The 16836-nt window shown below is 40.0% G+C and overlaps 1 protein-coding gene across 1 annotated transcript in view; it reads left to right on the top strand.

Annotated features, from left to right (window-relative positions):
- Window positions 1–4495: 4495 nt before the first annotated feature.
- The window catches only part of CERK (ceramide kinase), a 42962-nt gene continuing 30621 nt past the window's right edge, over window positions 4496–16836 (top strand). Inside the window, exons 1-3 of the mRNA XM_030255987.4 lie at window positions 4496–4785; window positions 13506–13619; window positions 14786–14908. Of these exons, the coding sequence (XP_030111847.4) occupies window positions 4647–4785; window positions 13506–13619; window positions 14786–14908 (376 nt within the window). The 5' untranslated portion in view covers window positions 4496–4646. The remainder of the gene's footprint in view (window positions 4786–13505; window positions 13620–14785; window positions 14909–16836) is intronic.

The raw sequence follows: 16836 nt of genomic DNA, 5'->3' as shown, positions 1-16836 counted from the left end.
TTCTCTTCCTTAAGCAGGACTGAGCATAATTGCAGACATTCCTTGGGACGTGGAGGAGTCCTTGAGCCTGCAACCATCCCCCTTTGGAATCACTGGGAATAGCAGCTGAAGGGCTCCCTTACATGTCAGTGACTGGCTGTCTTTTTCAGAGCTCCTGCTACAAGTCTGTGATTCTCTCTAGAATTCCAACACATAACTGAGTAGAGTGGCCAGTTATGGTGGAATATGATTCTTCTTTTTTCTTCAGCATATTTATGTGAGAATTATCCAGCTTTCACTGTTGTTGAGATCTTTCTCACTTCAGACTCATGGTCTCAGATAAGATTGGATGCACAGTACTTTTTACCTCTGCCAAAATAATACAAGGGCATGCCTGATTTTCACTATGGAAAATAAATTAGTTGCAGGATCCTAATGGAGAAGCACAAATGCAAGAGCTTTGGAAGAATGATAGCTGGAGTTCATAATTATTTAAATCAATATTTTGGTAATGCAGGTCAGGCTGAAGAATATGTCTCTGCTGCTGTTGATTAAATAGATGTACCTGTTTAGAAGAGTTTCTTAATTGACTGCCTACATTATCATATAATGATCCTGTTCAGTATTACAGAGTTGCTAGAGTTAAGTCTTTCTACAAGATCTCAGAGTCATAGAATGATTTCCTGCTATGGACAGGGACACCTTCCACTACACCAGGATGCCCAAAGCCCCATCCAATCTGGCCTCAAACACTTCTAGGAATGGAGCATCCCCGACTACTTTGAGCAACCTGTTCCAGTGTCTCACCATGCCAGGTGGGTCTCACAAGAGCAGAGTAAATGGGGAGAGAAATGTCTTCCAGGGTGAGGCAGGCTGGCCACACTTCTTTTGATTCAGCCCAGGATATAGTTGGCATTCTGGGCTGCAAGAACATGTTGCCAGGTCATGTTCAATTTTTCATCCACCAGCACCCCCAAATCCTTCTCCTCAGGGCTGCTCCCAAGGCTTTAATCTCCCATCCCATATTGATACTGGTGATTACCTTGACCCAGGTGTGGGGCCTTGCACCTTCCCGTGTTGAACTTACTGAGGTTTGCAAGGGCCCACTCTTCAAGGCTGTCAAGATCCCACTGGATGGCACCCTTCCCCTCAGGAGTAACAGCTGCACCACTTAACTTGGTGTCATTTGAGATTAATTACCTGCTCTAAACTCAGACACTGAGAAGAGAAATTTGGCTTTAAACACTGTGTTGTTTTCTAGATAGGTAGTAAATGGATCATAGCAATAAACTTTGTAAGTTGTGTTGCCTTCCTACAGTCTTCCCATTTGACATTGTAAATTGTACTTGTTACATAATGTATTATTATTCCCAAGTTAACTACAATTGCAACCTTTCCTGTGGCCTCTTTAGACCTGTGAATAATTTTTACAGCTATGCCATTTCTCAGGGTGTAGCCCTGTGATGGGATATCTTTACCACCAAGGCAATAAATCCTGCAATTTACTGGCATCACTGCATCCACAGTAATGTCCCCTTAGTGGTAATTACAGGCTTAGGTAATAAGTAGTAAAACAATAATTGATGTGTGTACTTTAGTCTACTAAATCAGTCATCCTTTAGAAATTATTTCTCTGTTACAATCAGGGAAGAAAAACATAAGGTACTAAAACTGATTGAAAATAAAAATGTGTTGGCTCAAATTTGACCATTACTTTTAGAGACAGATGCACATGTTGATATTCAGGGATCTACCAGAGAGTAGTACCAGAGCAGACCCAACAAAGCAAAGGTAAGAATTCCTACAAGACATTCCTGTAGCAGCATGAAGTATCCCATCTTGGGCTCCTCAACACAAGAGAGACATATTGCTCCTGGAGCAGGCCAAGTGGAGGGCCGCAAAGATGATGAAGGGACTGGAGAATCTCTCTTATGATAAAAGGCTGAGGAAGATGAGGCTTTTCAGTCTTAAGAAGACAAGAACAAGAGCAGACCTCATTGATGTATATAAGTGTCTGAAGGGTGGGTGTCAAGAAGATGGAGCCAGGCTCTGCTCAGTGATGCCAAGCAATAGGACAAGAACCAACAGGCAGAAACTGATGCAGAAGTAGTTCCACCTGAACATGAGGAAGAACTTTACTGTCAAGCTGACCATGGACTGTAAAAGGTGACCAGAGAGGTTGTGGAGCCTCCCTCATCAGAACCAACACCACCAAGAACCATCTTGGTGCAATTCTGTGCAATGCGCTCTAGGATGGCCCTGACTGAGTAGGAAGGTTGAACCAGACCACTGTCATCCCTTCCCATCTTATCCATTCTGTGATTCTGTGAACAAAACACTAAAAGAGTGTGCAAAGAAGAAAGAAGTAGCTTCTTCTTATCTAAACAAGTAAGAAATATGGATGCCAATCCTGCTAATGGTGCTAGTACACTTTAGTAGGCTTCTAACAGACCAGAGAATATTTTATCAGTTCTGTATTTTACAGTTCAAGACTTTAGCCTTGAGTAAAAAAATGGATTTTTCAAATTAATAAGAATAAAAGGAAACCATCATAGGCATGAATGGTAAAAGGAATGAACTTTTTATTTCTTCAGCTAACATGGATCACAGTATAAGAATATTGATTCTGGTGACTGTAGGCTATAAAAGATTAAATCTACTTTGCCCACTGGAGAAACGATAAATAAGTACCTCTGTGTAGTATTATTAAGATAACAGTTTTGAATTAGTGATCAATTCAATTTTGGAGCATGTCTGAAGTGTTCAACAGCAAAAGCCTCCTGTGGGAGGGGAGCCCGTGTTGGAGCAGGGGAAAGACTCCTCTCCCTGCAGCGGCAGAAGCAATGTGTGATGGACTGAATAACCCCCATGCCCCATTTCCCTGCCTCTGCAGGGGCAGGAGGGAGGGGTGGAAGGTCTTACTTTATTTCACATTATCCTGCTCTAATCTTCTTCATAATAAATTAAATTATTATCTCTAATTTGAGTGTGTTTTGCCTGTGACAGTATTTGGTGAGTGATCTCTCTATGTCCTTATCCCAGTCATGATCACTTTGTTACACTTTCTCTCCCTTTCCAGCTACAAAGAGGAGCAATAGGCTTTTGTGGATGCCTGGCATCCAAACAGGGTCAACCCACAACACTACCCAAGTGCAAGATGGATGACGAGAGCTGACGTAGGTGGCAAAATCCAAGGAACCAATGAGAAATTAATGACTGCTCAGAACTGCACTTGGCAGACTATTGTTCACAATGGATTTTTGCAATAAACTTTAAGTCTTAGTATAAAGAGCTCTCAGGTGCTTGTGGAGAGGCATTAAAAATGTAAAGAACAAAAGTGACAAAGTATTCCTTGAAATTGTGGAAGTGTGGCATACCTAGGTTTGTTCACTAATAAAGGTAATATCATGTCTTTTAAGGCCAGAGGAAAGACTATTGGAATGACTGTGATAGACGACAAATAGTATTTGTTGTATAGGAAATCTATCTTCAACACATAACTTGGATGACAGTGCCTAGCTCATTTGTTTTCAGAAGATGAAATCATAGAATCACAGAATGGAATAGGTTGGACGGGACCTTAAAGATCACCTATATCCAACCCCCCAGCCATGGGCAGGGACACCTTTTACTAAATGGGGTTATTCAGTGTCCCATCCAACCTGGCCTTGAATACTTCCAGGGTTGGGCATCCACAGCTTCTCTTGGCAACCTATTGCAATGTCTCACCATCCCCACAGTAAGTAATTTCTTCATAATAGCTAATCTAAACCTACCCTCTTTCAATTTAAAGTTATTCCCCCTTGCTCTATTCCCATTTATAAATGTGCAAAGTCATTTCCTCTTGTAAAATGTGAGTGAAATTTGCATATATTATAAGGTTCAGAGCAGAGCTAAAGTGCAGAAGATTTTTCAGCCTGAGCACAGACAGCTGAAGTGCTGGTCCTGGGCAGGACCCAGGTAAGAACAAGACCAGAGACATTTTCTACTGAGCTCTGTAGGAAGCACTCAGATTTGGAGGAAGGTTGGAGGTGGGTACTGCTGCTCTGTCTGGCCTGTATTTTGGTAGGATGTTGATGGTTATACACTTCAGCAACACCAAGGAGGGAGGGCAGCAATGAATTAAGAGCTCAGTTATAGTGAATTACTCTCCCTATATGTAAGGCAAACCCAAAAATGTTTTTTTGTAAAGGGAGGCGAAGTTAGATGGAGAGGTTGTATCACCAGATATTTGTATGTACTCATTGCATTCTCACGGTCTAAAGGGAAAGAGGGAAGAGTCCATCATCACTGACAAAGGGGCTTCGCCGTCCCGCGAAAAAACCCATAAAACAATCCAAGCCCGTTGCGCTGTCAGCCCCGGTGTCTCAGCCCGGAGCTGGGGCCTTGGGGCGGGCCGTAGGGCACGTTTCTCTCCAGCGGGCCGAGAGACCCGGCGCGCCCCCACCCCCAGCCCCGGCCCCGGTCCGGGAGCCGCCGGGGATCCGGGGCCGCGGCCCCGCCCCGCAGCGCTGGCGTAGCGCTGACGCCGGGCCCGCCCCGCCGGGCCAGCCGGGGTAGCGGCGGGCCGGGGGCGCCGCTCGCAGCTGCTGGGCTCGCCCCGCGGCGCCCGCCCGCTCCGCTGGGCCATGCGGTAGCGGCTGCGGCGGGCCGGGCTCTCGGCGGCCATGGAGCGGCTCCCCGGCGGCCGCCGGCCCCGGCTCGTGTCCTCGCTGGGGCTGGGGCGGCGCTGCTGGGAGGTCACCTTAGACGAGGAGCGGGGGCGGCTGGCCTGGCGCGACCCCCGCCCGCCGCGCCGCGCCGGAGGTGAGTGCGGCGGGCGGGGGCCGGGGCGCACCTGCCGCGGCCTGGGGCGGCCCGAGAGGCGCCTGCCCTCGGCGGCGGGGGAAGGGCGGCAGCCGCGATCCCGGTGCCGCGGCGCGGGTGCCGGCGGGGGCGGCTTGCGGCCGGCGCTGCCCCGGCGCCCGCGGCGGCGGCTCCGCGCCCGGGGCTCGTTGGGCATCCGGAGAGCTCCGGCGGCGTGAGCGCTTCCTGCCCTCGGGCGCCTCTGCGGCGCCTCCGCGGTTCAGAGTCCGGCGGGCGGCGGGGGGCCCGATCCCAGGCGGGGCCGGCAGGGCGCTCGGAGCGGGGAGTGCAGGCGGGACAGCGCTCGGCAGCCGCCGGCTGTGCTACCGGGCTGTGCCTTCCGAGACAAAGCCGAGCGCTGCTCTCGGTGAGGCGCAGCCCCTGCGGGCGAGCGCAGCGCGTCCCGCGAGTGCGGAGCAGCCCGGCCCGGTGTCCGTGCCGAGCATGCCGCCGGTGGCACGGGGCACACCTGTCCCCGCGGCTGGCCGGGCAGAACACACATTTCGTCAGCCGAGCCCCATTGTTCCTTGGCGCCGCGAGTACGGGGAGGTGTGTGGTCTGTAATGTATTTAAAGTAATCGTAGCGGTACATAAGAGACTTACAAAACCTTAAAAGCAGTTTTGGTTCTTTTAGTTGCAACAAGACTTGTGGTTAAAAACAGTTTCATATTAAGGGAGTGTCTCAGGCAATGACTACTTTTGTTTTTTGGGTTGGGGTTTTTTTGAGCTTTTTTAAAAACTCAGCTTTCTCAGAGCCTTAGTGGAAATTTTACAGAGAAAGTTTAACTTTTGAGATTTACTGGTTTGGAAATATTTAATACAGGCTACTAGTTTGCAATGTGGTAACAAAGATTCCTATAGTTCCCCTTTTGTGCAGTTAGCATAGTGTAAATGTACAAAACTGCCAGCCTGTGAAGTCACTGATGATAAATACCTGAAAAAAAAATCAGATTAACTTGTGAGGATGTTTGTATATCAAACTTTCTGCTGTACTTTTGAGAGGTATTTTCTTCAAGGCCTTTGACTTTGGTGTTTTATATAGTAATTATTCTCATTTTTAGTGTAGCCCTATTAACGTGGCATATGAACATTTGAAAATGTGTAATGTCCTTTTTTCACAACAGCTGCTGTAGAGTTGAAAACTGCTGTCATCCCCATTTTAGAGGTTGCAGGATCTGAGACAGTGAGACACTAATAATAGAAAGGCTGACTAGAAGTTTTATCTGAGGAAGGTTTGAACAGAGATGTTTCTAATCCCTGGCAAGTCTCCAAACTTAAATAGTTAAATAGTTCTTCCATTCTTACCATGTACATTTGTTAAATATTTTTCAGATTTTATCATAATATCTTATTGAACTGAGGCTTTTTTCAAGAAGGTGAGGGAAAAAGGAGAAAGAGAACTCAAGAATTTCAAGAATTTGGTGCAACAGTTTACGTAACTGAGATTTGGTTATGTTTTAAGTACAGCCCTTCTTATTCATAATATAAAAATAGAGTTTGTTATTCTTCCCTTACTATTGTGCAAGTAGTTTGATATAATCTAGTGTCTATCAACAGTACTGATGAAAAAAGTCATCAAAAATTCCTGAACTTTTCTCAGTTAAAAGAAGTTTAGACTTAAAGAACAAATTGATGCTTTAATTCTGCTGAACGTAAAACGTTGTTTAAAATAGGCTCTATACTTTTCAAAATGAAATAAAATTAGTCTAGATAAAGGTAGCTGGATCTTAAATTTAAAATAGGAAGTTTCAAGACTTTTTGGGATAATTGCTCCTACTAGGTAACATAGCTCTTACTTTGGAGATAATTCAGTTGAATTGTGAAAAATTCTTCTAAAAATGCCTTTGTAAAGTCACTAGGAGACTAATGTGTTGCCTAGAGCAAGTTCAAGGGGAGTGCCATTCTCCTGTCTGGTGAATTCCTTTAGACACAGAGTGCCACAGATTCACAGTAGCCTTCTCATGAGCACTCTAAAGTACACAGCTGCTTGCAGTTGTGAATTTTTACTACTTTTTAAGTTGTAAGTTTTCGTGACTTGCCCCTGATAGACCAAATGGTGTATGCACCTGCTCTGAAGCATGTTCCCAATGTCAGAATTCTGGGAGTGGTGGAAGGAGAGTGGGACACAGTAAATTAGAGTTTTATATGAGGCAGTTTCTGGAATAGTACCCAGCTGGAGATGCCTTAAGAGGCAAGTGTGGTTGCAGAGTGCAGTCACTGTCTTGTAGCACAGATATTCACAATATTTTGGAAAACGTGAAATCACAAGAGAAAATAGAAGAAAAAGAGATGCCTAAGTGTTCTGGGGTGCAGGTATAATTTATGTAGGAGTCAATACAATAGGTAATGTACCGTCTCTTCTTAACATGCTCGTTAATTCATATGTTCCCTGCACTTGAGGTTTTATTTCGTCACAGTTTTGTATTATTGCTGCTCTGTTGTCTCCAAGCTCTTTTTAAGACCTGTGATGATTCATGTTCTCTACAATTATTTTGGAAATATGAGCAGCATACATGACAATATATAAATAAACTTAATAATATGGAAGGTGGTTAGTTAGAAGCATATAATTTCAGAAGAGTTGCTGACCAAGATTGGTATAGTTCTACCATTTAGCCTTTGACTACATGACTACATTGTGTCTAAATACAGACTAAATTATGCAGTATAAAAGTGCTATATTTCTTGTTTAGTAGGTAGCTATCACAGTGAACCAGTTGTCTTTAAACTGTAAAAACTTGAGCTACTTATTTTCAGAGCATTTATTGCTGTCTTGAATTTAGGTATATAAATAAAAATTGGTTTGTATATGTTCTTTCAAGGTTTTCAAACTTTGACATGTACAGAACTAAAGCTATAGCTAGATGTATTGTAGAAGTGTTGAAATGTTTACATTTCCCCATTGCATCCAAAGACAGGAACATATGGGAAGCAAAACAGACTTTGTCCTGTTGTCCAGTAAAGTACAGTTTTAGAGAGTATGGGAAGATTCTTCTGTTTTCTCATCTCTATACAATGATATTTATATGCATACATATATATATATATGTATATTTGTATGTATTTAAGTGCTGTTCTGTTAAAATGCAGCAGTAGTGATTCAGAAGAATTCTTTTTAATGCTTTTATTTGGAAGATACCAACAGTAACAAAAACATCAAATGTTTGTTCAAGTCATGGTGTATTTTTAATTTCTGAAATACAATTTCCTACTGTTAGACTTTGTTTAAGAGTATCATAGTTTCAAATTCTCTCTTCAGCATAATCAGGTTCCTGTTTCCTGTTCTTTGAGGGTTAGACATATTTGAACTTATATGGAAAACTTTTACCTGTAAATTTTTGTGTGTTTCTCTGTTACTTTCAGCTATGCATCCTTTTTTCTTAGGGATGTCTTCATCTTAATTTTTTCTGATGAACATTATTTTTCAACCTTGTTACATTTTTCAATGAGATTCAGTGGTTAATCATAAATAGCATATGCAAAGCTGGTCAGCTAAATTTTTTTTTATTATTTCCCTCATGTTGATGGCACAGTCAGGTTTTTCTCAAGTAACACATGATAAAACTTTTCATACCAAATTCATAGCAGAGTGTATATTGTACGTATATACTTAGAGGTATTTCAGAAGCATTGGCTAAGGTTTTATTGTGCCTGGTACTGAAGCATTACAAATGTAGAATGAGATTCTCTTGTCATTTTTCTAGGATTTTTTTCCCCCAAAGAACAAACATGAAGGGGATGACCAAACCAGACCCTCAGCTCTATGCATTCACTTATGGTGTGTGCTTTCTTTTAGCCTTCTTCCATGTGTCCTTTCCAAAGCAACTGCCTGAGGAAGCCTCAGTACTAGTGTTCAGAACACTGCTGTCATTCTGGTGGACTCTAGAAAGCTCAGTTTGATGAACAGGGTACTTAGCAGAGGGTGGCCAGCTCAACAACAAGGTCTGTCCAGCACCTTCTGCTTGCGGAATGTTGGCACATCCTTAGTCAAGGTCATTTGTCATCAGTCATTCCCATCTGGCAGTGGGCGTGTGCAGAAATGTGAGCCATGATTCTCTATGGGCAATGCCACAACTCCATTCCACAGGTGGGATGTGGGGAGCAACTGCTGCAGCAGGCATTGCCTCTTTGGAATGTGTTGTCTTCTGGAAGATACATTATGCAAATAGAGATGCACACTCCATTAAACAATACATGTTCTTTAGTGTACACCTTTTTGCTGGGTTGTTTCCCCCCACTTAAGGTGAATAAGTGCATCTTACTCCCTGCTTTATCATTGATATATCATAGTTGAACAGGAAAGATTTTATTTGGAAGCACAGAAGAAACAATGGGAAGACATTCAATAGTATGATTTAAATATTCAAGCTGACCCAAGTTCAAATTGCTGTGCTTTGATTCAGATTCATGTGATGTGAAGTAGCTGTGTGGTCATAGTAGAAACTGGTCTGTTGGTTTACAAAGTACCTGAAGATCTACTTCAAAAGAAGGAAATTTCCTTATACATGACTGTGCATGGCGAAATCATGGTCTTTGGATGTTTGTGACTCCTCCACAGGATTTAAATCAATTGTGATACCTTTTTTCCTTCCCCCTTTAGGATGTGAATTGTCAGTAGTTCTGCTCTATTTCCTAACTTCTCTTACTCTAGTGTTTATTAAACACAGCTTTCTATAGTGCATGATTGGTGTAATACCATGTACCTTCTGATAGAAAGTAGTCCTGTTCTCTTGCTTTTAGGTGAAGGCAAATCTTCAACCTGAAAGCTTGATCCTTCATGTGGGTTCTAATAGCAAGTTAGTTTTCAAAGTGACTGAAAGTACAATTTTTCTTTATAACCTATAGCCCATCTTTTTACTTGTTGATATTTTTAAATCATGAGAGTATGCTAATAAGTTTAAATTAATTCTAAATGCCACTGCATCCGTGGGCCCCAGTTGAATTTTAAGAATAAACCAAATGCTGTGATCAGCAACATTTTTGTGCTTGTGCATGTGTCTAGGTTGCTTTGAGCTAACACATGTGTGAGGGGGAAGTTTGGTCTGTAGGATATGTAGCTGGCAGTGATGAATGAACAAGTCTTGACTGGAGTTCTGAGTGAGTGCTCATAAACTCAGGAAGTGTTTTGTGGGAGTGGCAGACAGCAATGACACACCAAAAATCTTTTCTTAACACAGAAAAACACACTTCCAAGTGCTGGCTGTGTTTTGCACAAAGAAGCCCACTGATAATGTGCTTACCTTGGTTGTGGTTCTCTGGGGTTTTTTTTTCCTCTCTCCCACTTGCTTAATGTGGGAAAAGTAGTATACATCTAATTCAGTGTTCTGCTGATTTATCAGTTTGCTTTTAGGAAGAATGTTAAGATTAAGAGCACTGTGACCCAGAATGAGCAATGACTGGCACAGCCAGAGTGCTGAGAAGACTGTCACCTGTTTACTGTGTGTTTTATTTGGCTTTTTAATTTATTTTTGTTTTGGTTTGGGTTTTTTTTGTTTTGCCATGCCCTTTCATCTACCTTCTCTGGATGGTCAGCTCTTTGTCTCTAATATGCTAACCATTGACCATGGTGAAAATTTTGTCTAGAAGCTGTTGTGTGCTACTTGGTTGAATAGATTGGACTGAGCCAAGTAAAATTCTTGCTTTGATATTTTCTGAGCCCATATTTCAACCATTTTTTCATTAATGTTGATCTTGTAGTACAGGTGTAAGCAACTTTTTTTTGTGTATGTTTGTTTTGTTAATGTGACAATAAGATTTTCCATGTTTTGGGAGGAACGTAAAGGTGAAGGCCTTTGAGTGAACACCTTTATGCTATGTCAGTGAAATAAATGTCTCATGCTACTTGATAATAGGGTAAATGCTACAAAAGTAGCTGTGGGAAAGGATTATAATTAGTAGTTATGTGAAGCTTCAAGAGAGGCTGGGTTAGTACTATTTTTTGTGGGGCAGGATTTGGTGACTAAATGGCAGATAATGGCATTGTGTTCATAGGAACAGGACTGTTGTGCTTATACTAAAGGTCTCTGCTTCACATTGAAAGCTTCCCCTTCTGGGGACAAGGGGGAGGGGTGGGACTAAGTAGTTAGTTTGCAATGTGATTCAACAATATTCTGTGTAACATTAAGTCAAACAGTGATAGAGATATTTGGACTGATAGAAATTCTTGACTTCTATTCAAGCACATTAGAATTTGTTGTTATAAGCGGTAGGGAATGTTCTGAATAGCACATGTTATTTGAGACAGCTTTGCATCTTTCTGGCCATCTGCAATTACTGGGTTCAGTAGTGTGTGATATTTGACTGCCTTAAGATCGGAGTATGCTGTCAGGACAGTGGAGTTGCTTGGTGCTTTTATGGTGCTATGTAGTACTGAGGGGTGTAGTCAGCAGAGTTGGTATTCCCAGAACAGAAACTCTTCAGACTTTCACCAAAGCCAAAGATTTACAGATGGAAGGTGGGATCTGTTCTTCACTTTGTTCCTTTGTTTTTTTTCCCTTACATTTTTCAGGAATCTGTTTTTCAGATTTTTAACTCTGGTGCCATAAGATAAAAAAAATATACATATAAATCAGAAATATTTACTTTTTGCTATTTTTGCCATATCTGTGAAGAGATTTGCTGGAAAATCAAAACAGTCATGCAACTGTCAGAAGGGGAACACAGAATTAGGAGAGCTTATAAGTGGTTTCAAGGTTAATAGAAGCTGTGTAATGTGTGCTGAAGTATATACTCCAAAGAAATTCTTTCAGTGATACAGATTTGGAAGTACTTTAAAATAGATTAGCTATCGGTACAGTTAAAAAATGTCTAATGAGACAATTACTTCAGTTGCTGTTCCCAGCATACATGCTAATGAGTATGCACTATGTACAACTATTTAAAAAAATGTTGTTTAGAACACTGTCATTTAAATTTTGGTCTAAATCTAGTTTCTAAGTTTTATAGCGTATCTTTGAGGAGTAACAAAATAAATTACCATTTAAGTGTAATCTTTATAGATGCAACAAACTTTCTTTCATATTTTGACATATGGATCAGTGGCAGAGCCAGCAGAAAAATAAGTAAAAGCAGTTTTGGGAAAGAGTGATTAAAAATTGTTCTTTTCCTTTATTGTTCCATCTCTCTACCCAATAACTAACCAAATAACTGTTAGTGTCTAGTACTAGATATAGTTTTACATGTGTGTGTACAGGAAGTACATACAGTGTCACAGAGTTTATCTCTGCTCTTGGATCTTTATAACAACATTATGTGACTACTGCACTTCCCTGTCGTGCCTTGAGTATAGTAAATGCAATTATTATAAGCTGTGAAATTAGTTAAGATGAAACATTCAAATACAGCCAGATTCCTAAATGACCTCAGAGTAAAGTTGGAAGGCTACATTTCTTTTGAATCATGCTAAACAATTCAGGGAAGTTAAAATTACAAAATGAATATAAATCGTGTCAAATTCCAAAACCCCTTGAATGAGTAGTCCACAAATTGTCAATACATGTGACAATATTGACTAAACCAATTAAATAGGATGGGAAAAGATAATAAAAGTGAATTGGTGGCAAATTAATTGCAGTTATCACTGTAAAGAGGTCAGGGAAACTTTTCACTCATTTTACATTCCTCACCACTACCATTGTACCACTGCAAAATGGCGAAGAAAATGAAATGTAGACTAAACCCCAGTAACAATGATATTATTGTCTGTATTTTATGTGTTGAATATCTCAATATCTTGCTATCACTCCATTTGTATATGTGAGAGAAGCAAGTATATTATAATTCTTACTATATAAGAGTAATTTACATGAGACTATATTATTATAACAATACAAATCTTTTATACAGGTGTATGTGTACAGAGAGCACTTGCTTGTACATAAATACAAAGCATGCATTTTAAGTTTCACTTTTTTGAGATAAAGTAACAACTGAGCAGTGTTGAAATCAGTAATGAAAATGATGAGACAAAAGTCTTCAATTTGACAGGAGTTAAGAAGTCTGAGATGATGTTTAGGATCTATCGGAGAAAAAATAATGAAGTTGGAGGAAATTAATTTCATAGTCTGAGAACAAGAGGCCTTTAATTCTGAAAAACAGTAGTTTTGAAGTTGATATGAGGAAAATATTTCACAGTACATAAACATAACATCTAGAATTCTCTTCTTAAGAGATACTAAACTTTAAAAGCATAGTGGGATTTAAAATCTTAAGAATTCATATGAATGCCCTTCTTTCATAAGCCAGATACTTACTTGAGAATAACAAACAGCCTTTGTAGTCTGTGTACTAAATTTAGTTGCACATTCTTTGAAATAGCTTGTGCTATTCACTGTGAAGTATCTAGACTAGGCCTCATAGAAGGCGCAGTTTAATTACTCTGAAATCAGTGTTGCTGAATTTTGGCTTCATGCAAAAATATTTTTATACATTAAATACCTTATTTTCTGAGAAATAAACACAATTTAAAATACTTTTTTGAGTAGTTTGTAGGTGGTTATGGATTATGTGCTTTGACTAAATACAAAAGAAAATTGAAAATATTCAGAAAATTTCTAGTTATGCTCCTGATTGTGCTTACTGAGCAACTGCTCTAATCATATGTCTGTATCATATTAGGTATAGAAATAATCATTCAGGTGATGCTTGAAGATTCTAACATGTAAAATCTTTTGTTCATACAGAAAACTGTTTTGTACCAATCTCCGAGATCATTGCTGTAGAAGAAACTGAGTTTAACAAAAAACAACGTAACATTGGCAGATGGCAAAAAATGGCAAAGCTACATGCTTTTACAGGTAAGGCAAATCTCTGGATGCTTGTGCTTGTTATTCTGTGAAGGTAGTTTAAGGCAGACTCAAAAGGAATTGTAAAGTTTTGGGGTTTTTTAACAGAAATAATGTGTTAAAAAAAACTTCACACCAAAAAAGCAACCATACAAAAAACCAAAAAAAAATCAAACTAAGCAAAACAAACAAAACCACCAAAACAGACCCCCCCCGAAAAAGCACCCCACTAAAATCCAAACTGAAAATAACCCAAGCATAAGTCCCACAAAAAACAAACAAAAGAACCCCTACCAAAAATCTGTTGGTTTATATTTAAAGACCCTTATGTGGCAAATAAAACTCTTCCTTTAAGATCACATGCTGTCTTTAGTTATTTTTTAATGAAGTTCAAACTAATGTCTGAGTGTTCACCCTAGCGTCTTTTTATTGTTGAATGACTCTGCTGCAGGACACCTGCTTTCTACTTCTTGACTAGAAAATCAAGAGAGGCTAAAAGAATGAGTCCTCAATGTTTTTGATTACTCCTACCATCAGGATGTATGCATGAAAGTTACTTTGTATTATTGACTGCATTCTTAAAACAAAGTGCCAGAAATAAGTGTCTGGTTTTGGAAAAGAAAGATGACTTTTGTGCTAAAAAGATGTCATGCCAGAATTTTATGTTGTATTTTCCTCACCTTTACTCCTCCAGTAAGAAGGATTTGAGATACTGTATATGAAGTGTAGGTATAATAAGGTCTTAATCCGTAAGAAAATAAAATGTTTTTTTCTCAAATTTCAGCTTTACAGGATGAAATTCACCCTGTTGATTACATGAGCATTGATGTCAGTATGGCTTATCTTATTAAGCTTTTTATGTAGATAATTGCAGACTTTAATACAAATAATATGTAAGCTTGGTGAACTTGTGAACAAGTATGTCTATAATAAGTTGATGAGACATGGCATCTTTAAAAATAATTCTTTGTGTAGGTGTCTGCTTGTTAGCAAGTGTTTTCATGTGGACTCTCTACGAATGTGCTGGCCATACTCTGAATGCTTCTGTCATTTGTAGAAGTGTGTAGTGGAGGTTGATTGCAGGTCAGTATTTTGGAGATCTTTCTGAAGTGCATTTTTTGTTTCACAGAACCATCTCATTACGGTTTTGTTTTGTTTTGTTTTTTAAATTTAAATAGTGTATTATGTGAAGAAAGCCCGAAATCACCGCTGGCGGTGCAGTGACGCGACCTTTTGGTGTGAAGATGAGCACTTATGTAATCAGTGGACACAGGCGCTGAAGGAATTACTTGAAATGCAGAGTAAGTTTGAATAAACTGTGAACATTTGCACCATCATTTTGTAGGCTTGTACATCAATCAGTGCTATTTTGATATAACTGCTTTTATGAACTCTTAAGAGCAGCTTATGCTCTAAAATTGAGGGAGCTAAGAGTTGAAGTGTTTCCTTATCGCTACTTTATTTTAGATATTCACTAAGTTGTACTGAATGCTTTAATCAGTCAGGACTGTTGGTCATGTAATTTTGCCCAGATATAAATTATTTTCACAAAATAGAGACACATTGGAAGCTTAGCAGAGGCTTTAAATGATTGTGGCTTTGGAAGAAGTAATAGGCAGATGTAAGCTCAGGGATTTAAGGTACTCTAGAGATCTGAGGTCAAGGACTGTCGCAATTGGAAGATTTATGGGTGTGTTTCACCTTTCCAGACTCTGTCATCAGCAAAATGTGTCTTATGTAGTAAGAGTTCCCATTAATCATTTCTGAGACTCTTGGACATCTACTTCATGGAAGGTTAAAAGTAATTTTGAAAGAGTTATTCCTGAGAGAGATACCTTGATAGATGTCAGGAAGCAGCAGGAGCAGGGTGACTGACAGAAAGGAGGTCAAGGGTGGTGATAGCAGAGGCAGTGCCTTGCTGACCAGGGCCCCACTGTCTCTGGGCAGCATGGGCAGAGCAGGGATGGGGATAGATACAGGTCCAATTTACAGCCCAGGTGAGATACAGTAATTGGATCCATCCAGGGAGGTTGGAGCAGAACAGCTGGAGCTGGAGACAGGACTAGGGATGAGCTCCCTGCAGTGTAGGTCTGAGGCCCTTCTGAGCTACAGAGCTGGAGAAGGGCTTGGATACAAGTACACCGACAGTGGGACTTAAGCAAATACGTAAAGCTTACAGAATAAAAATTAGTATTTTAGAAAAGCTGTTCTGAACAGGCAATGGAAGCATTCTTAATGTTTTTGTTTTGTATACGTTACACAAGGTACATCTGTCTTTTTCAAAAAAATGGGGTTTGTGCACCTATTCAGTACACCTGTGAGAACTGTGGCCTGAGCAGTCAATTCATTTGAATGCAGTTGTTAATTTTATTAGTAACAAATTCCTTCAGGAAAGGGAATATGTTCTTAGATGGGGTGAATAGTGCTTTGAGTGTACAGCAGATTTAAACCACTCAGTCTATCTAGATGGGTAGATTTGTTGTAAAAGTGTGCTGATGTAATAAGTCTAATATATTTTCCTTTTAAACTAATAATCAAGAATGCCATTTGAGGAAGTACAGATGTTAATGTTTTTGTCTGTTCCATAAAAAAAAGAAGGTGCAGCAAGCATTAGTGTTTTGTATCTCTGTTAATACAGAGGACTAATAATTGTTTTAATTGACACTACTAGTGTAAATCTATAACTGGACAAATTTGAGATAGTAATGTCAAAGGTGCTTTTGGAGGAGGGAAGGGCAACTAACACTGTAGAACAAGCATTTGCTGTGCAGCATGTAGTTTTGTGAGGCATTCTTAGTGTGACTTGATCACAGAAAGGAAATTGATTTCCTTAAATGTTACTGAAGAAAGTTTAAACAAATTTATGTAAATAAGTATTTTTATGTATGCTTCACTTACAAGTGGCTTTGCTATTGCTGCCCGTTTGTCTTCTATGCCTGTAATACTCATGTAATTAGAGTAACTTGAGTAGTGGAAAGGTACTGCAAGAATGACAAGTAGCAATGTGAGCTAGGGAGTCAAAAGAAATAATTCTGAATTTCATCTGCTGTTTTATTAGTTTGTTCAATACTGTTGATACCAGTATAATAAAGAGAGCAGATGAAGTAGGCTTTTATAGCTCTTTGTTAAAGAGTTACAGGTCTATTATGCTGTGTTTGCTTTGATGTTAATAGGTTTGGTTTTGTATGGCTTAATTAATTTTTTGATGTGTACAAAAGCAGTATACTAT

The sequence above is a fragment of the Taeniopygia guttata genome, chromosome 1A (assembly GCF_048771995.1).
Source record: "Taeniopygia guttata chromosome 1A, bTaeGut7.mat, whole genome shotgun sequence".
Taxonomy (NCBI): domain Eukaryota; kingdom Metazoa; phylum Chordata; class Aves; order Passeriformes; family Estrildidae; genus Taeniopygia; species Taeniopygia guttata.
Note: the sequence above shows the minus strand (reverse complement) of the source record. Positions and strands in the feature narration are given on the sequence as shown.